The following is a 20,014-nucleotide window of genomic DNA, read 5'->3' on the forward strand; positions in this document are numbered from 1 at the left end:
AGGGTGGGATGTCCGGCTATGCTGATGAGAAACATCGATCAGGCCAATGGACTGTGTAATGGTACGAGGCTGACAGTTACACATCTAGGGAAGAGCACGGTAGTTGCTACTGTAATTACAGGAGAAAGGGCAGGTACCAGGGTATTCATTCTCAGGATGAATCTTATTCCGAGTGATCCAGAACTACCCTTCAAATTCAGACACATGCAATTTTCATTGACGCTTTGTTTTGCGATGACAATAAATAAAAGTCAGGGTCAATCTTTATCTCGAGTGGGGGTTTATCTTCCTAAGCCCGTGTTCACGCATGGACAACTCTAGGTCGTTGTCTCTCGAGTCACTTCTAGAAAAGGTTTGAAGCTGCTCATCTTGGATGAAGATAATAATGTTTGCAAGGAAACCAAAAATGTTGTGTATCGTGAAGTTTTTCAAAAAGTATGATCATTGGCTATGTTTTAGAATTGTTGTTGCTATAATTTAAAAAACTAAAGTTACGTATTGTTTGGAAGTCGTTTTTCTTTTTTAATTTCTTTGTAAGGCGTATTGGTAGACATGGCAACAAACCCCGCCCCCGCAAGACCCGGCCGCCCCCGCCCCAAATTTAACAGGGAAAAGCCGATTTAACCGGGTGCAGTACGGGTGTGGGGGAAATTTGGAGTTTTAGTACGGGGGCGGGTGCGGGGTATGCTTACTCCCGCCCCGCACCCACCCCCGCCCCGCACCCGTTTTTTAAAACTTTCTTTCTTATATTTTATAATCTTATTTCCATAAGTACCAACCTATTTTAATATAATATTACTCTTTATAAACATATTTATTATAATTATTTTGCTCTTTTGAAAAAAGTTTATTAGATAAATAATTATTAATATAATTATTGTGTTTTTGTTGCTATGAAAAAATGAAAAAATATGCATTTTTTAAATATTTTATAAAAAATAAAGTTTTCGCGGGTGGGGGTGGGGGCGGAGCCGGGAGTTGAGGGCGGGGTTGGGTGTTCAATTTTTACCCCTGATATGGTTTGGGGACGGAGGCGGGGGCGGGTACGGGTGCATGGAAGCGGGGGCGGGGACGGGGATTCTCAAACCCGCCCCCGGTCCGCCCCGTTGCCATGTCTACGTATTAGTCATTACAGGACATGCAATTTCTATATAAGCAGATCCTCCTGCCATTAACTTTTAATTGATGCACTTTTCAGGTATAACAGTACGCATAACTTTTTTTTTACATCGTTGTTACCCCAAAATACAAATTTACATTAGACCATTGGTTTTGTAAAAAATAAAAACAAATAACAATCGACGTTTCTGTAGCCCAAACTATATTTAGACACACCCATAAAAAATTTAACGTTTGCATTCACAGACTATGGGTATACATCTGACACTGACTATTATATAAAAAAAATATAATCTTTTTAGTTTTTATGATTAATAAAATATATTATGTCAACCAATAATAATATACAGTACATCGGCGTATTTTTGCATAAATATTACATATGCTAAGTTTAACAATGAGTACATCTTATACTACAAATAATTTGTATAAGTATAAATCCAAATACTTTAATCGTTATGTGCAATGTTTAGATATTTCAAAATAAATACAAAATTAACAACATTAAGATGATATTTTTTTCCATATCAAATTTAAATTATAACCACATTTATAATTTTAAGATAACATAATATAAAATCTATACGTTTGATCAAAAAAGTTTTTTATTTCCCGTGCTTGGCACGGGTCACTATACTAGTTGAACTTAAATAGAGATCTTCAACTCATTAAAATTAATTTATCAAGGTCTCATTTATTTGAATGAGAGATTTTGAATGACAAATGTTAGTGCGAGATTTATAGCCCTTCTTATATCATCTTGAATATGCATCTCTACATAGTACATCTAATTGCGAGAATCGCCTAGTCTCTTGTTGGGATAAATCTTCATACTGGTTTTACACTTTGAAAAAATATAAATACATAAATATATATACATCAAATAGATCAAGGTAGAGATGAATCGAAAGGCAACAGATAAAAAATAGTTGCTTTTCTATGTCATGGGGTTGAAGACTTGAAGTAGCCCATAATATTGCTTGAGGAGGTGTACTTGGTTGGCTGTCATGGGGAGCAAACTAGAATATTCCAAAGCCTATGAGCTCTTCTAACAATTTTGTTAATTTTCCGGGAAACGAAAGATGGGAGTAATATTTGAGGATTTGCAGAGCTACGGTTGGCTAAATCATGATCACTTTCTGAAGAATTCAATGTAGAAGATTCACCATTACTCTTCCGCAGATAAAAACTTCTACTATTTACATTCCCAATTACTTCTGATTTATCCAAACCTTAGAAAGAAATTGAAAAAACGTAAGCCAACTAAATAATACTCCATCCGTAATTTGTACAACTAAAAAAAAAAAAAAACTCCATCCATAATAGAATATATTAAAAAAATACAAAAAATCGAATGTTTTTATTGTTTGAGTTTTGGATCAAATAGTATATGACTTTTTTGGATCATTTTGATTATATTTTGTTACATAGGTACGCATAAACCGTTTTGATTATATTTTGTTACATAGGTACGCATAAACCGTCGAATTCCGCTCTTTACCAACAAAAAAAATGTTCATTCCCAACTGAAATGACTATAATGTCCTTGTGTGAGTTAGCTCACGCTGCGTCAGTTAACTCATATTTAACGCTAGCGTGAATTAACTCACGTAGATGTATTTTTGGAATTTCAGTTGGGAACGAGCAAAATATGTTGGGTAAAGAGCATAATTCTAAACCGTTTTGTAGCAAGAGTGAAAGTTTGTTCAAACTTTATTGACTTAAAATAATATAACTCAATACACTCATATTCTCATTTTCAATTTCAAAATTGGCAAATTTATAAACTAGCTCCATTGATATGAATGTTTCTTTTCTTTTTTAATATATTTGATTATATTTGTTGTCTTCATGTGAGATAGAAAAGTTGACTATACTACTAATTAAATTATTGAGACCTATGAGGTTTGGATATATGGAAGGGATTAGATTACCACAACTTAACAAATCAAAATTCAAATCTCAATTGGAGACTTACAACAAACAAACTTCAAATATAATTATAGAAACTTTGTAAAACCTAAAATTATTGAGATTACCTTGGAGGCTGAAATAGGAAAGATACAATTGAAATGAAGATGGCACATTGGAATCAATCTTAGGGCTCCTTCCTTCTTCCCTATATTTATCCACTACATGGCTTATTGTATCCTCCACAGTGGACCCCAGTTTAACCATTGTTCGGACAGGTCCTGTACTTCCTTCAACCGTCACATTAACCACCACCTTAGCCTCCTTGTCGTACCCCTTCATCTAATCAAATATTGGTAAACAAACATCACCCACAGGAATACAATACGTGATTTCTTAATATAAGGCATGCTTTAATTGTTAATTGTATATTAAAGTACGTAATATATCTTACATAATTGTTATTTGTGGTGAATATTGATCAAGTGAACTAATAGTAATCAATGGTATGGCATGCTTTCTACGTCATTAGTTACACCTAATATTTAAATTAAATCTCCATTTGTGTTACGTAACCTGGATGATACAAAAAGTAAAATAAAAGAAACTTTGACTCACGTCACAAAATTTAGAGAATAACATAAATTGTGGTCTTTGTCTGCGAGTAGATCAAAAATACAATGAAATTAATTTATTGGTTTGTCACCTTGTCTAATAAAATAAAATTGTGAGATCAACTGAAAACAAAGTTACTTATAAATTTGCACACCGCCCCCGGGCCCACTAAAGCTACACATAAATTTGCTTATTCCGACCCTGTTTTTTTCCCTGTTTTAATTTTACTTCATCAAATAAATAAATAAATAAATAAATAAATAATATACGGAAGAAAAATATTAGGTAGCAAGCTTGTAGTTGTAGACAATGTAACAAATGTCCTTGTAAGCTTAGCTCGGTCGGTATGGACAATGCATAATATATGCAAGGTTTGGAGTTCAAACCCGAACGACCACAAAAAAAGATAATGTAACAAATGCATCCCTTGAAATATGGAAAGAGGAATTTATAGGGAATTATGCTAAACTTATAGTTGAAAACATAAAAACATATTGGAATGTTGTAGCTAAGTTTAATCCTAAAAATATACACTCTCCGGTCACAAATATAAGAAAAAATTTACTTTTTGGGTTCATTCAATAAATGATGTATGTGGACCATTAAATAGACCACATACATCATTCATTGAATGAATCTAAAAAATAAATTTTTGCTTATATTTATGACCGGAGGGTGTAAATATTTGGGCAAAAGTTGTAAGAATCTTTACATTTTGGGAATACATCATCATTCAGGAAACAAAGTCAGTTAATTTATACCAAACATCTTTTTCTGTTTCACGCAATCTCTAATATCCATTGCCTCAAATGGAAGAAATCTATCAAACTCCACGTGGAACCAAGCAAAACCCCCAATCGATGTGTAACAAACACACAAACAAAATTCCTAAATATTGAAAGCCAGGAAAAAAAAAACTCTGTAAATTAAGAAACTCAATGTTAAAAGTCCCTAATCCGGATAAAGAGATTATCTGAACAAATATTTATAAGTGAAAACAATTTTCACGCATCGCAAGTTGGAACAATTTCTAAGACTCAATATTAATATCAAACTACTAGACATATGCATGAATTTAGTTGAAAAAAGTAATACTAATAAATTAACAATGATGATAACATGAATTAGAAGAGTTAAGTGTAATTAACTAACCTCATTAGACCATTTACAATGGCCTATTGAAAGCCATTTTCAACATATTGAAACCATTGTAGTGGGGTATTGAAAATGAGAGAAGAGGAAAGAGGTGATGAATTGTTTCAGTAAGTTGAATTCTGTACTGCCTTGCCACGTGACATGGAGAGAGAAGAAATTTTTGATAAAGCTGTGACACGTGGTGCAACATGATTGGCTGCCTAGATTTTTATCTTCTTAATATTTTAGACTCAAATATTTTATTGCAAATAATTTTTTTATTTTTTTTATTTTTTTACTAAAATTCGTGATTTCTTTTTCTCTACAAATAGAGACTTGGATCATTTGATTTGGACACAGAAAAAAATTAAGTTTTTCACTCTCTTAATCTCATTATTAGTCTTTCTTTTGAAGTTTTAGTCTTTGATTAGTGAAATGGATCCCAATAACAATCAATTTTGAAATAAAAAATTAATTGTATTATTTTAATTTAATTATAATCGATAATTATAATTTTATGTAATTATAAAAACAAAAATTAAATAAGAATAAGAAATAAAAAGTGGTGGGGTAGAGTGTTGAATGAAAACCATTGGAGTGGTAAAATTTGAATGGGTGTTGAATTAAGAGAGAGAAAATGATGTGGAGTGTTGGGAATTGAAAAAGTGGGTGTTGAAGGTTATTGAAAGATAAAAACCATTGTACATGGTCTTAGAGTAAATCGTTGGAGAGGAAGGAAACAGTGAAGGAGAAGAAACAAAGGCATTTGAAAATGTTTGAGGTCGGAAAAGTGTTCCTCCTCTTCCACTCCTAAAAGAATATTGAGCAACAAGATCAACGCCATCATCATCATCTTCATGAATATGACTTCCTCGTGAAATTAGCAGTGGCGCTGATGAGCAACGCTTCAAGGTCTTGACCAATTTTGACTTATTCTTTGTCCTACAACGCGGCGACGGGGATGGATGCGGTGGTTTTTTTCTCCGTGATGTAATCACCGGCGATCTTAAGGTTTGCGACATGCAATATAATATAGGAATTAGGAAAGGTATGGTATGGTATGGGCTTTGGTGAAGAAGATAAAATATTAATAGTTTATTTGGAATGGATAAATGGGTGATGAGAAGAGAAATAAGAATGGTGGTTATGAATTATGATATTGAGAATGGTAGCAACTAGCATGTCCAATGCACGTCTGCACTTGTCAACTCCCACTCCTCTTAACCAAGTATGAAAGGAATAACAAATATTTTTTAATACATAGATAATGATGTTTTTCTATTTAGGATGTCCTTATGCGGATTACATAAACAAAAAAATGATTAAAAATCATGTTTCATTTTGTCAATAAAAGTCATGTTTCAAGAAGAAAAAAAATATAAAATTACGTATCAAAGTTAACGTTTTTACAGTTTAAAACACTTCTTACTTTTTCTTTTTTTTTTTTTTGGTCAAGAAAACACTTCTTACTTTATTGGTAGTAAAAACACTTCTTATTAGTATAATATTTATTTGTTTAGAATAAAACTAGTTTAGTTTTTATTTTAAAGAAACAACCAATATTAGATTATTTTTACGAACCAACCAATATTAATTAGAAGCATAAAAAAAGTACCAAAAAAGCATAAAGTCGAGCTTTTTCTTGTAAATGGTTGGTCGTGAAACTTGAAACCGTCCAATATGGTATCGAATCAATTGTCAAAATTACACTCATTTAGTTATTTTTGACCAAAAGGAATTCAACAACATTTTACAATGGGAAAATTTATTCAACAACCTTCAACACCCACTTTTTCAATTCCCAACACTCCACATCATTTTCTCTCTCTTAATTCAACACCCATTCAATTTTTACCACTCCAATGGTAAACATTCAACACCCTACCCCACCACTTTTTATTTCTTATTCTTATTTAATTTTTGTTTTTATAATTACATAAAATTATAATTATCGATTTAAATTAAATTAAAATAATACAATTAATTTTTTTTTAAAAACAATATTTATTTAAATAATTTTTTTCTTAACTTAAAATGCAATACAACAAACTAAGCACGCGACGATCTGGAGTGACTTCATTGTCTCTTGTCATTCCACCACGATTTATTTGTGATGAAAACTATTGAGGAAATTGGGTTTTGAGGATATTGGTTGGGAAATTGATTTGGGTTTTGAGGATGTTGGTTGAGAAATTGATTTGGGTGTTGATAATTGTTGGGATTTTGGTAGCTAAATGGGTAATCAGAAGAATTTTGGGTGTTGAATTGATTGTTATTGGGATCCATTTCACTAATCAAAGACTAAAACTTTAAAAGAAAGACTAATAATGAGATTAAGAGAGTGAAAAACTTGGTTTTTGTTTCTGTATCCAAATCAAATGATCCAAGTCTCTATTTGTAGAGAAAAAAAAATCATGAATTTTAGTAAAAAAAATAAAAAATAAAAAAATTATTTGCAACGAAATAATTGAGTCCAAAGAATTAAGAAGATAAAAATCGAAACAGCCAATCCTGTTGCACCACGTGTCCCTCCTTTCCCCACAACTTTTTCTCTCTCCGCGTCCACTGACGCCTCACGCGCCCTGTCGGCGCGTGTATTGCACGCGTTCGTTTTTCAGCAATTAAATCGCGACGCGTGGCAAGGCGGGTCAGATTTAAACATGTTGAACTCATTCATCTACTCTTTCCTCCAGCTCATCTTCAACACCCTCCCTCCAATGGTTTCAATAGGTTGAATGGGCCATTCAACAGGCCATTGCAGATGGTCGGGAACCTCAATACAAAGTAGAATATGAAAGGAAATTTGCGGACCCGTCATAAAAAAAGTTGCTCTAGCTAAAGATTGATCTACATCATTCACTTGAACCTGACAAAACATAGACCGAAGTTTGTAGACTCAATTAAAATATTAGAACATGCTCTATTGCTCTAAGAATATCGCCTAATTCTGAGACATCATAGTTTGTGTTCATACTTTGTTCCACTACTGATCGAGAATTCATTTCAAAACTCACATTTTCAAAACCAAAATTACCCACAATTGAAGAGCTTTAAGGAGCACAAGTACTTCTCCTTAGCCAATTGGAAGATAGAAAGGAATGTGATACGTATAAGCCATGATAATAAAGATTCAAGATGGTCGCAAAGACACATGTCAAACGTGGTGCTCTCGTGATGTTTCATTTCACAAAACCCACATCAACGAGCACCACATGTCGTCGTTGCTATTGTTGTCCAGTGGGCGTGGACAGTCGGAGGTTTGGTCCAACACCTTCTCCGTTGAGTCATAATTTAATAAAAAAATTGGCTGCTTTTTGTACAACCAGTCGCGTGTCCTCTATTTTTCCTTCCCAGAACTTTTTGTTTTTTGCATTCAACAAAGATCACAAAATCATTGCAGGAATTTCATGTACCTCAGGGGTTCCATAACTGCAAAAAACAAGAATCAAAATATATGAGAGGTGTTCGTTCAAAAAAAAAAAAAACAAGTATATGAGATGTGTTGTCAGAACACAATTTCGCCAACATTTTATAGACACCATACATATACAAGCCAACAACTCAATGTGTGTACGTAGCCAGTGGTGTAGGAGAAAATATTAAACAACCCCAAAGGAGATTTTTTTTTTTAGAGAGAACCCAAAGGAGAATTCTATTGTATGAAATATGGTGTCCGATGTTAAAATATATGTGCAAGAATCATTTCGCTAAATTTTCTTTTAAATAACTAAACTAATCCATCAAAATTGGTACTAAAGATAATCGAATTTGAAACTTTGAGATAAGCACACTCAAAGATTTCAAGCCAACACGACCAGACTATCCCAAGTATGTTCATTTCACTAAGTATATATGCTATTGATAATTTTATACTAGAACGCAGACCCGTGCGCCGCACGGGTCTTATGAGTTAGAATAATTTGATATATAATAGACCGAGATATAGTGGAATGAAATTTAAATAATTAAACTACATAAATGAAATTTATCGCCAAACAAAAGCTACAATATCGATAAATATTGTATTGCCAACCAAACATGTTACACCAAAGAAATAAACGGTTTTTAATGACAACATAGCATATATTATGGAATATTACACATTTCAAAATACTTTTTCGTACACAACATTAGACGTCACATCAATATCTTCACCATCTTCATTGGTTATCGCCCTCCTCTGGATGTAACTCTCGAGACAACAACATATAATTGTCAATGTGAAAATACTGGCGTTGAGAAATATAATCCAACATGTCACAGTAATTGCCCTTGGCTCTCGTTAATTGTCACGAAAAATGAGACAACTAAAAGAAACTGTCGTCTTTGAAACTTGAAAGATCACGATTGATGCACAGGTCTTTGTGATGCACACATGAAATGTTTGTAAAACATGTGTAAAATGTATAGTTGCTTCTAATTTTTTTTTTGTTACAAAAATAAATAGAAAGAAAAGTGGTGTAATTTTTTGGAAGAAAAGATGGTATAATTATTACTTGACAAAATACACAATTATTTTTAACCCAATTTTTCATTTTATGGATCATTGAAGCAATTGTTAGAAAGACCCTTAAAAATAGTAGCAATCACATAAATGATTTGCTATGTCATTTAATCATTCATTTATATTAGCAAAAAATAATAAATAATCATTCATTCAATAGCTTTTTCAAATGGACAATGGTTTCAATATCATATTTTTTTATAGTGATTTCAATATCATTGAATCATGCATTCATACTGTTAACATCAGTGAAAAAATGCTTTACTTTAAGGGAATAAGGATCAACAAAAAAATTACAAAAGATATTACTAAGTATAAAAAAAAACTAAAAAAAATTGAAGCTTCAAATGTGCACTAATATAATCAAACACTAAGTATAGCCAAAAAAATATCAATGTGAAAAGGATCTTAAGTGGCAATAAGTTTTTTTTGAATCAGCAAAATATTATGGATAACCAAAACACTCGCAAGACGCTAAGAGACGGTGGAAAATAAAAACAAAGAGGCCGCATATATGCGTAACATCCACCCAAACAACCAAAACTATATTCATAACAGCCCCACTAACGAAACGAAGCTAAATAGCGTAAGATATGACACTGAAATCCAATAATAACCACCGGAATTCAGACCCATAACTATGCCACAACCTGCGGAAATCGCAACACTAAAAACCGGAACCCCCCAAGCACCTGAAGCAGAGAGATCAGTCAAAAAACAGCAGCAGAAACAGGTGCCGAACCAGAAAAAAAACAGGTGAAACAGGTGCTGCACTGTCATGACAGCAACAGAGCCACTGCCCACCTACATGCAATAAGTAAGAGCACATCATGATGTTCACCCCTCATTTTTAGTACAATCCACTATCAAAGCAACATAATAGAAAATTTCATTATGTACACTAATTATATGGAAGACTTAAACATTTGCCCACTTTTCCAACCCACTTTGAGAGTCTTGTATACTTATCCTTTATGGGAGCCTAGCTTCAACACAGGTACCAAAAAAACTATCTTCATTTGTGCTTGCACCTTTAATATAATTGATAAAGGTTCATCTTCACAAACCTGCAATGCAATTTCATAAAAATAACAATAATTTCAGATGAAGTCGACCCCTTTGCTTGAACTCAGCCATATCATAGAAGTATTCCCTATTAATTTCTTCATTTCTGCACAAAACTCCATCAACATCACTTGATCAATACTACACTTCATCACATCACAACTACTCAATTTCGCTACTAAAAATAGTCACATCTCGAATCGAGTTCATGATACTTCAGAGGTTGAAATCAATATATGATGAATTTTATATAAAAACACTATAGTTGACATAAAAGTTTTAAGACTAAAGATTTATGAACTTTACCTGAAGTTTTACAAAACAATCACAGGAAGTGATAATCATGGTTATCCAAAATGGTAGTGGCTTATGTATGGGGGAATGCAGCCGCCCTTCAAGGGAAATCAAACCATGCCAACACCTTCACATGTATTTAGAGAAATGATGAGTACTTATCTCATTGATAACATAAACCTGTGCAAGAGAAATCGTGATTGCTTAAATAAATAAAAAACTATGACAACATAGAATAGAGTGCACTAATTACATAATATGTGGTAAAACGTGCAAGCAAGTCCATTGTGTCATTTTAACAAATTGTGCAAATATCCTTCTGATAGCCTATAGCTCACATCCAATTGAAATCATAATGAATGGATTTAATTGACAGGCATCCTTATAAACACACTCAGATTGATAACCTTGCTATATAAGAGCTTGCTTGTAGATGGTAAAACCTTAACCTAATTTCCAAAAAAAAAGGCTCAGGTATATCAGCCATTTTTATGGACATCTGGTTTAACCATGACACTATGGCACCTACAATATACATGATTTGCGCATCCTCATGTATCCTTTCTGCATCATTCACATCAGAACATGAATGACCCTCACTCATCCAATCATTAAATTTAATGATACAACAGATAAGGACTTAATGTGATTGAAGGGTTTCCATGAATTTGTTTTGAAGAGTTTTTGTTCATAACATCTGGTATAAACTAATGAAACTAAACTTTTTTCAATGTCCTTTTCATGTATATTTTTTAAACTCTGATAAACTGCCATTCAGAAAGCGCGTAATCTCTGACCACATTCATTGATAGCTATTTTACCACATACTCATTTTACTAACAGACCAAAGTTCAACAACCATAATTTATTCAGCAACTATTACCCCTGCAACTGAGGGTAAAAATGGATAATAGTCTACCATACCATATATTCAACAACCATACACATTGACATGATCAAACTTCTAGCTTACCATAATTTTTTTCGATGCACGGCAAGTAAATGTCAACCATGTGTTGATTAAGGATTGTTAACTTAATTGGTTGTCCATCATACAAAAAGATTGAGAATCATGATAGCAATTACTATCATATATAAAATTAAGATGAAATGGATTTTCATTATTTATTTGGGTGAATATCTATCTTTTTTAAACATACAAAATATGAGTTGATATAGAAAACTCAAATTGGATGTCGCTGCTGTTCATCGAAAGATAAAATAGGCATCCACAGATTCACATGGTTTACTCTAGAGCGAATATCAAATCCATGAGATTCAAGCTTAAAAAGAAAACATCCTTCAGTAGTATCCTAAATCATTGATTGTAGAAAAAAAAAAGTATAAACTTATCGACAATACACTTTTAAGTTAAAATTAGAGATTATTTAACTTGCCTCAGAATTGCAGACCTTGTCATTTTTCACAAAAAATCTTCATAATAATAGTAATAATTCTCGATGCACATTTACTGTATGCCTGATAGACCATCCTATACCAGTCTTAAACTCACAGGTTCTTGCCAACACTGAACTGAAGCATCTATGAAGCAACATTGTTACACACACAAAATAAATTAATTTTGGCATAAAACAGTAGAATGAAGAGTAATCTTGCGAAAATCATGAACAAAATAATTAACCTCAGCTGATTCAACCAAATCTTCGATAGTTGTAGAAAATTATCAGAGAGAGGGACTGTAATCAGACCAGTAAAACAAATTAGAAACTTTAGGCAAATCATTAGTTAATTTTTTAAATGCACACAAAGGATAGAATAATGGTTATTGTAAAAGCTGCACCTTATAATTTTTTCTAAATCACGGTGGCGCACCGTGATTTTGATAAAGTCACCACAGAAACCCAAAATAAGCTTGGATAAAAAAATATACACATCTAAGTATAACCTTATGAAATAAGCTCCTTATAGCAGTCAAAGAAAACTACCTTAAAACTCAATTTAAATTACTTGCAACTTGAAATAATATGAAAAAGGAAGACATTACACATGTAGAGCAGACTCTAATAGATAATGTTGTTTCTTCCTCATTTTCCTTTGTCCCTAGAAGCCACAAACCAAGCTTAGTCGCCTTAAGATTCTGATCGTTCTCATACGTCACTCTGCCTTCATAAAATGATACAGATAATGAGCAAACACCTTTATAGAAATGATTCCTCAAAAAAAAAAAAACTATAGAGAAATGAGAAAATACTCGTGCCTTAGTTGAAGTCAATAGAGAAGAACATAGCAAAGTACCTTGATATAAAGTAAGCTACAACGTGATTCCATAAGTATGCCCACTTGCAAAAATATGTAACACACTTCATATGTTCTTGCCAAATGATTAGCAACACAGAATGAAAAATAATAGCAGATTCATATGTTCCTTTCAAAAACCAAAATCATATGTTAAATAATTAAGAGGTAATTACATATTGTCAAGCAAGATACTACAACAAATATCAGCGACACACACAAAGAAGTGGAGAACAACAAAACATATATAGCTTTAAATCAAGGCAAGCCTGATGCAAATACAATGTTTCAAAAAGCAGGACACAAAAAGGAAAGAACTATAAGTGAAAAACCTGAAGGGGAAAGAAACCTGTAAAAGCATCACCTTCTCATCAAAGCCTCACTCTCCATCATCATCTTCAACATATGAACTCAAACCTAGTCACACTAACTATAAGAGAAGTTACAGCTCCTAAAGAAACAGAAGAAAAAAAATATGCTAGCATAAATTGTGTGAGAAGGAAATAGTAAAATTGAAACCACGTTAAATCACTTCTATCAAATTGCGAAGTTGGTGAGATGAAATAATATTTATAAAAAGATATTGAAGTGATACCAATGAAACAACCAAAAAATACAATTTTCGTACCTTTTTTGCTTATGATTGTAGCTAGTTCTTTGAACAATGGAATGAATAGACAACATGAACGACACAACAATTAAATCAAAACAATAGACATACAAATTTGAATGGAAAAAGTGCAACAAAATTTAGGATTTTGTTACCTCCTTTCTGTATTCCAGAACCAACTACATCCTCTTAATATACCATAAACAAATACATGTTGCATCACATCTTCAAAATGACCCGGATCTTAAAATACACATAAATCACAAAAATGATTTAAAATCAAAACACGGATTAAGATTTATATTAACTTTCTTCAGTGGAACAGAGGTGAAATTATCACAACATCCTAACCTAATTCAACCTTTATATCCATTCCATTTCTTTCCATCAGCTTTCCCAACCTAATTCAAATTCACGGTAAAACTATATCGCTTCACAAAACTCACCACAACAACGGATCTGTTGCTTGGATTCTCTATCCTAAACCTCTCTCTGAATTCAGACCTAAAAATCACAAAACAAAAATCATCAGAATCAAATCGAACTTCAACAGAACAAATTCATAACGTAAACAATCACCCTTCGGTCGCCGTCTTGGATCCTTCAATTTGTGCGTTCAACAAATTGATGCGTGCAAGCGAGTAACTCGCTTAAATGATTGAAGCAGAAAGAAAAAGAAATCGAAAAGGCCATGGTCACAGCAGCAGTGTCGCAGAGAGAAGGAGAGAGGGAGAGAACTGACCGTGCGGTAATACGTGATTGCATAAGGAATGGGGGGAGAGGGTTGGCGGTGGTGACGATGTTAAGAGGAAGAAGAAGAAACGCGTGAGAGAAAGAGAGGAAAAATTGTTAGGTTTAGGTTTAAATTAGGTTTCGTAATTAAGATTTAGGTTAGGGTTAAAACAGGAATTTTAGTCATTAGGGTTTAGGAAAAATTAGGGCTTCAAAATTGGCTTGGGACAACTTTTATATATAGAATAGATATTCCCTTAAAGAGGTATACTACTCGTACATCTGGAATCTTTCTTTATGTAAGAATATAATTCACTTATTTTATTTATGTAACCTATATAGAATGGGATCAGTTTGAGAAGGATTACGTGAAGCTGACTTCTTCTTACATTGAAGTTTCAGAATTAAGTTTTATAATATTATGCGTCAAAATCTTTCAACAGCCCGTCTAGCTCAGTTGGTAGAGCGCAAGGCTCTTAACCTTGTGGTCGTGGGTTCGAGCCCCACGGTGGGCGTTTATTTTTTTTATTAATTTTTGACCTTTTTGGTGCTACTTTTTTTTTTTTTTTTTTTTGTATTGACCAAACAACGTTGGACGGTTTTTTTCATGCATTATTCTTTTTTTGGTTATTTCATGCATTATTCGTTGACCCATTCAAAAAAAAAAAAACCAACAAATTAAAATCTTTAATATTTTTTTTTGTTTTTTGACATGAAATTTTCTCTTGTTGATTAAAATTAAAAACTCAATTATTTTTAATAGATATATTAAAACATAACTTGTTACAGCAGTCAATTTTTTTGTTAACTTGTTACATTTGTAGTAGCCGAAGAGTATATGTTCCGTTTGAATTGATTTATTTTTGAGTTTATGAAAATAACTTATGCAAATAAGTAAACTTTTATATTAATTCATGAATAATAAATAAACTTTTATGATCATAAGTTTTGATTAACGAAAATTGTATTTTTAAAAACTATTTTTTTTTTCATAAACTATCATGATTCATGACAAACTTATAAATAATACGTAAAAACTTATTTATTTGCATAAGCTAATAAATAAGTCAATTCAAACGAACCCTTAATCTCTTACACAAAAAAAAGGCCCTTAATCTCTTACCCATCAAGCTTTCGAAGTAACTTTTCCGTATCATATTAGTTGTGCCATCTTAAGAAAATAATTATGTCCCTCCGACCTCGTATGTATGCAAATATTTTTTTTCCTACTGTTTATTGAATAACAGATGTATTTGATTTATAATATGGACTTGATACATCAGTGACGTATTGGAACAATAAGAAAAAATAATTTTCTGCTTAAATATAAGACCAAATGAGGTATAACAAAATCAAACAAATGAGATCACGCGATTAATAAACTCCTTTAAAGTACAAATTGTTCAAAAAAAATTGAGTTTGATTCTTAGTTTGAACAATTTTTTTATCAAACTTTATTGACCTCTCGCAATTAAACGGAGTATAAGAGTCCATTTACCCTAAAAACCAGAAGGACGAAGGATTAAAAAACAAAAGGACTATATTAATTTTTAATGTATAATTATAATATATTTAGACTAGAATGACACATCCGCCTTAGTTTTCTATCTCTAGCTTATCTCTTTCTTTTCTTCATTGAGATGGTTTTGAGTTAATTTTTGTCTCGAAATCACTTCTCTACGTCCTTTTTTCTATGTTTCAATTTAAATAAGTGATTTTCACATAGATCTAAGTTTTTTCTTAATGATTCTGTCGTCTGAATACAACGTTGTGTTGTTCATTGTCTTGTGCGACGTTATTTTGATTTCTCGTCATGTTGCGCTATTCAATTGGTTCATATTTCAAGACGGCTATTCAATCAATGATTTGAGCGTTAATCTGAAATCATTGGTGTTCCAGTGACTTTAACTTTATCATATTTATAGATATTTTGTCATTGTATGCTATTAACATGATAGTGATGTTGTATAAGATTAGGGATTTGCCCTTTATTCTAAGCTTCGGATACAATATAATGAAAAAAATATAAAATAATATCTTAAACACGTGTCAAACAACGAATGGATGTACGTATATTGGTTCAAAACCACACACCTAAACATCAAAACGGTTGAAATTCCCTCCAAAAGGCGTACATCAGCTACCTACGCCACGCAACAAAAATCTCCGATCATGGCTACCACACCGTCGCCGCCGCCAATTTCGCCGTCGGTGAACCCTGGTCGCATTCGGACCTTGAAAGAAGGTTCTGGAAAAACGGGTCCCGTCGTGTACTGGATGTTCAGAGATCAACGGTTGAAAGATAATTGGGCTCTCATTCACGCTGTTCATCAAGCTAACAAAGCCAAAGTTCCTGTTGCCGTTGTTTTTAATCTGTTTGATAATTTTCTTGGTGCAAAGGCGCGTCATTTAGGGTTTATGCTTAAGGGTTTGCGCCAATTGTGTCACCAACTTCAGCATTCTCTTCATATACCCTTTTTCTTAGTTCGGGTATATCTTTATTTTACTCTTTTTTTCTTCAAAATTCAAATTTCAATTATAGGTCAGTTTCATATAGATTATAAAAATGTGATTTTGATGAATAAAGCATAAGTTGTTTTGTGTTTGTTTACTACAAAAATGTCGATATTGTTATGCTGGATACGAGGGACCTTGCAACTGAGTGTGACTTTAAGATGATATTTGCCACTTAGTCTCTCATTTACTCTTGAAATTTGCGAAGAGACAAAAAACATGACATAAAGTGACTTGGTTATGACTTACTGTCAAACTAGTCTTTACAAGTTAGCAGACACGCCAAGTTGCCTGACATCATTCATAACTAGGGTTATATTTGCGTATTTGTTATGGGGGTAATTGCTCGAGCCGGACAATTTCACAGGGCTAATTGGTGATTTACTCGTTTTCTTTAAACTTTAATTGATTTTTTTTTTATATTATAGGGTGAGGCGGAGGAAACTGTATCGAAGTTTGTTAGAGAATGTGGAGCTTCACTTTTGGTGACAGATATGTCACCTTTAAGAGAAGTGAAGAAATGCAAATCTGAGATTTGTGAGAGGGTTAGTGATTTGGTTACTGTTCATGAAGTTGATGCTCACAATGTTGTGCCTCTTTGGGTTGCTTCTGAGAAGTTGGAGTATAGTGCTAGAACAATAAGGGGAAAGATAAACAAAAAGCTTTCTGATTATCTTGTTGATTTTCCTGATGTCGAACCACCAACTGCGAAATGGGTCATCACTGAGGACCATGTCATAGACTGGGATGATATCATTGCTCAAGTGTTAAGGTTTGAGACTTGATTTTTATTATGTGCTTAATCATGTCTTATGTAGCACTGACAGATATGGTTGCCTTCAATCACTAATATTTCTTAAATTATTACAACCGTCTTATTGTCAGCCGTGTCTAATGTCAGTGTCAGTGCGAAGATTCACATGGTTTTATATGTTGATGTCATTGTTATTGCATTTTTTTCTTTCCTAAATTAGGAGTGGAGCTGAGGTTCCTGAAGTGGATTGGTGTGAGCCTGGAGAAATTGCTGCAATGGAAGTGTTGATGGGAAGTAAAAATGGATTCTTGACTAAAAGGTTGAGAAATTATTCCACAGATCGCAATAACCCTTGTAAACCAACTGCACTTTCTGGTTTATCTCCCTATTTGCATTTTGGACAGATATCTGCTCAAAGATGTGCTTTAGAAGCTCGTAAGCTACGAGCTTCATATCCTCAGGTTTGTTTTACTATGCTGTTTATGCCGTTTTATTTTGTTTTTCCTAAGAAAACGGTGAGATCTTATCTTGGACTTAACTTTTTCTGTTCTTCAATATTGGTGTAAAGGCTGTAGATACTTTCTTGGAGGAGTTGATTGTTCGGAGAGAACTTGCTGATAACTTTTGCTTCTATCAGCCTCATTACGATTCATTACAAGGAGCATGGGAGTGGGCTCGTAAGACCTTACTCGACCACGCCTCTGATAAGCGACCACATGTTTACACGTGAGTCACATTATTTTGTTTTCTAGCTCTAAGGTTTACTTGTAAACTGATGTGATTTTTTTTATTCTTACAGAAGGGAGCAGTTGGAGAAGGCACAAACTGCTGATCCTGTAAGCTAATCTTTCATGGATAATAATAATTTCTCATATTAAAACTACATGGCGCTCGAGCTCAATTTATTAATCCCCTATATTAATGCCTTTCATTTTTTTTTGGGGCAAATATCAGCTTTGGAATGCTTCTCAATTGGAGATGGTTCACTATGGGAAAATGCACGGTTTTATGCGGTAAGTAACTTCATAAGTTATTGCCTCCTTTTTTTTGGCCATTCTAATCGTAAGTTTATTACATCGTCATGTCATTATGCGATAATAAGTATTCATCAAAACAGTTTACTTGGTCTTCATATAATCTCTTTCTCTATTGGTTGCATCTTATAAATATGTTTTCTTAAGTAGAAGTTTTCTTGTACAGAATGTATTGGGCAAAGAAGATACTTGAATGGACAAGAGGACCTGAAGAAGCACTTGAGATATGTATATATTTAAATGATAAGGTATATACTAACCATTAGTCAACATTGTAGAGAAGCAATCTAATTACAGATGCAGTTTGTTTTCATGAGATGAAGGATTTTTTATAAACGACTACAATTTCACCTGACTGCAGTATGAAATGGATGGGAGGGATCCAAGTGGTTATAATGGCTGCATGTGGTCTATATGTGGGGTACATGATCAGGTTCGCCTGCTTTGTTCTTGTTTGCTACACAGTTTAATTTGAATGTTGAGGAATTTCTGACTCCTGTTGGATGTATAAAAAAATGAATGTTGAGGAAGAATGAAGTATAGTTTTTTGTGTGAAGTGCTTTTGGTGCCTCTAGCTAGGCTGTGGTAGTTCCATTTTATGTGGAACTGATTTGTGTTTTCCTTCTAATTTCATTAGAACCTAATGAATTGTAAAATTTGGTGTTGCAGGAGATTGTATAAAAATCAAGTAGAACTAGAAGTGTAAATTTTCTTCAAGATTTCTGAGTTTTTGGTATTTGTGTTTCTATTCATTTCAGGGGTGGCGAGAGCGTCCCATTTTTGGGAAAATTCGATACATGAATTATGAAGGGTGCAAAAGAAAATTTGATGTTGACAGATACATTGCATATGTTAATAAAATAGTTGGTGAGCTCAGGAAGAGAAAAGCGGAAAATTTGCTATCTGAAAAGGAGAAAGTACTCCGCTGTTGTAATCCTGAGGATTGAAGAACATGTACTTGTTTTCTAGACATCTTTTTTGTTTAGGCATAATAGCCTGGTAATTTGCCATTGTCTGGCTGATGATATTTGAAGTAGGAATAGGTTTATGTGGATTGTGGAGTACAATGACTAGCATCATTGCACTAATCTTTTTTGTTTAGGTATAGTAGCCTGGTAATTTGCCATTGTTTGGCTGATGATACTTGAAGTAGGAATAGGTCTATGTTGAGTACAATGTTTTGCATCAGTTGCACACCTTGCAGTTCAAGGACGAAACTGAGTTGTAGTACTCCAACTCGAAAGAGTTGGTCTCATTGACATTAAAAAGAGGATACTCAACTGTTGAGTGTTTGTTTATTTTTAAGACAGAAACAATCAAACTATTATGAAATGATTTTTTACAATATGATTGCAAGTTTTTTTTTGTTGTGAGTGGCGAAGCCAATGTTCTAAGGACTTTTTTTTTTATTGTTGGGAGTGGCGAAGTTGAGTGTTCGAAGGACGTTGTTTAGAAAGGGCAAATAAGTAAAG

General features: G+C 33.2%; 2 protein-coding genes, 1 long non-coding RNA gene and 1 other non-coding gene across 7 annotated transcripts; 2 read left to right on the top strand and 2 right to left on the bottom strand.

Moving 5' to 3' along the window:
* Positions 1-1,845: 1,845 nt before the first annotated feature.
* On the bottom strand, positions 1,846-5,984 carry LOC146919368 (PPR containing protein). The gene is given in 3 exon segments (XM_085712729.1): positions 1,846-2,351; positions 3,159-3,377; positions 5,492-5,984. Coding segments are annotated over 3 exon segments (756 nt in total). The 5' UTR covers positions 5,802-5,984; the 3' UTR covers positions 1,846-2,124.
* Positions 5,985-9,618: 3,634 nt separating this feature from the next.
* Positions 9,619-14,014, bottom strand: LOC146919369 (uncharacterized). 4 transcript variants are annotated; one of them, XR_015011483.1, is made up of 10 exons: positions 13,955-14,014; positions 13,664-13,751; positions 13,527-13,553; positions 13,248-13,328; positions 12,899-13,028; positions 12,648-12,766; positions 12,285-12,339; positions 12,040-12,184; positions 10,655-10,769; positions 9,619-10,350 (listed from the first exon to the last, which is right to left on the bottom strand). It is a non-coding gene; the product is annotated as an uncharacterized LOC146919369 (long non-coding RNA). The 4 variants fall into 4 exon arrangements; XR_015011482.1 differs by having other exon boundaries at positions 13,860-14,014; XR_015011485.1 differs by lacking the exons at positions 13,248-13,328; positions 13,527-13,553; positions 13,664-13,751; positions 13,955-14,014 and having other exon boundaries at positions 9,619-10,454; positions 12,899-13,037.
* Positions 14,015-14,682: 668 nt separating this feature from the next.
* Positions 14,683-14,755, top strand: TRNAK-CUU (transfer RNA lysine (anticodon CUU)). Its single transcript has one exon. It is a non-coding gene; the product is annotated as a tRNA-Lys (tRNA).
* A 1,627-nt stretch (positions 14,756-16,382) lies between these two features.
* On the top strand, positions 16,383-19,887 carry PHR1 (photolyase 1). The gene is made up of 9 exons (XM_085712735.1): positions 16,383-16,730; positions 17,183-17,526; positions 17,729-17,969; positions 18,077-18,234; positions 18,308-18,344; positions 18,463-18,521; positions 18,709-18,790; positions 18,904-18,975; positions 19,301-19,887. Exons 1-9 carry the CDS (start codon positions 16,413-16,415, stop codon positions 19,487-19,489), a joined length of 1,500 nt encoding a protein of 499 aa, XP_085568861.1. The 5' UTR covers positions 16,383-16,412; the 3' UTR covers positions 19,490-19,887.
* The last annotated feature ends 127 nt before the right edge of the window (positions 19,888-20,014 follow it).

Source organism: Medicago sativa, chromosome 5 (assembly GCF_051527215.1).
Source record: "Medicago sativa cultivar Bolivia chromosome 5, Bolivia_mono, whole genome shotgun sequence".
NCBI lineage: Eukaryota > Viridiplantae > Streptophyta > Magnoliopsida > Fabales > Fabaceae > Medicago > Medicago sativa.

What these genes read in the sequence shown, in the direction of transcription:
- PHR1 (XM_085712735.1), top strand. Translation starts at nt 16,413, where the DNA reads ATGGCTACCACACCGTCGCCGCCGCCAATTTCGCCGTCGGTGAACCCT. An exon ending in AAAATGCACGGTTTTATGCG is followed by an intron (nt 18,522 to 18,708) that starts GTAAGTAACTTC and finishes TTTCTTGTACAG; the next exon opens with AATGTATTGGGCAAAGAAGA. An exon ending in TATGTGGGGTACATGATCAG is followed by an intron (nt 18,976 to 19,300) that starts GTTCGCCTGCTT and finishes TATTCATTTCAG; the next exon opens with GGGTGGCGAGAGCGTCCCAT.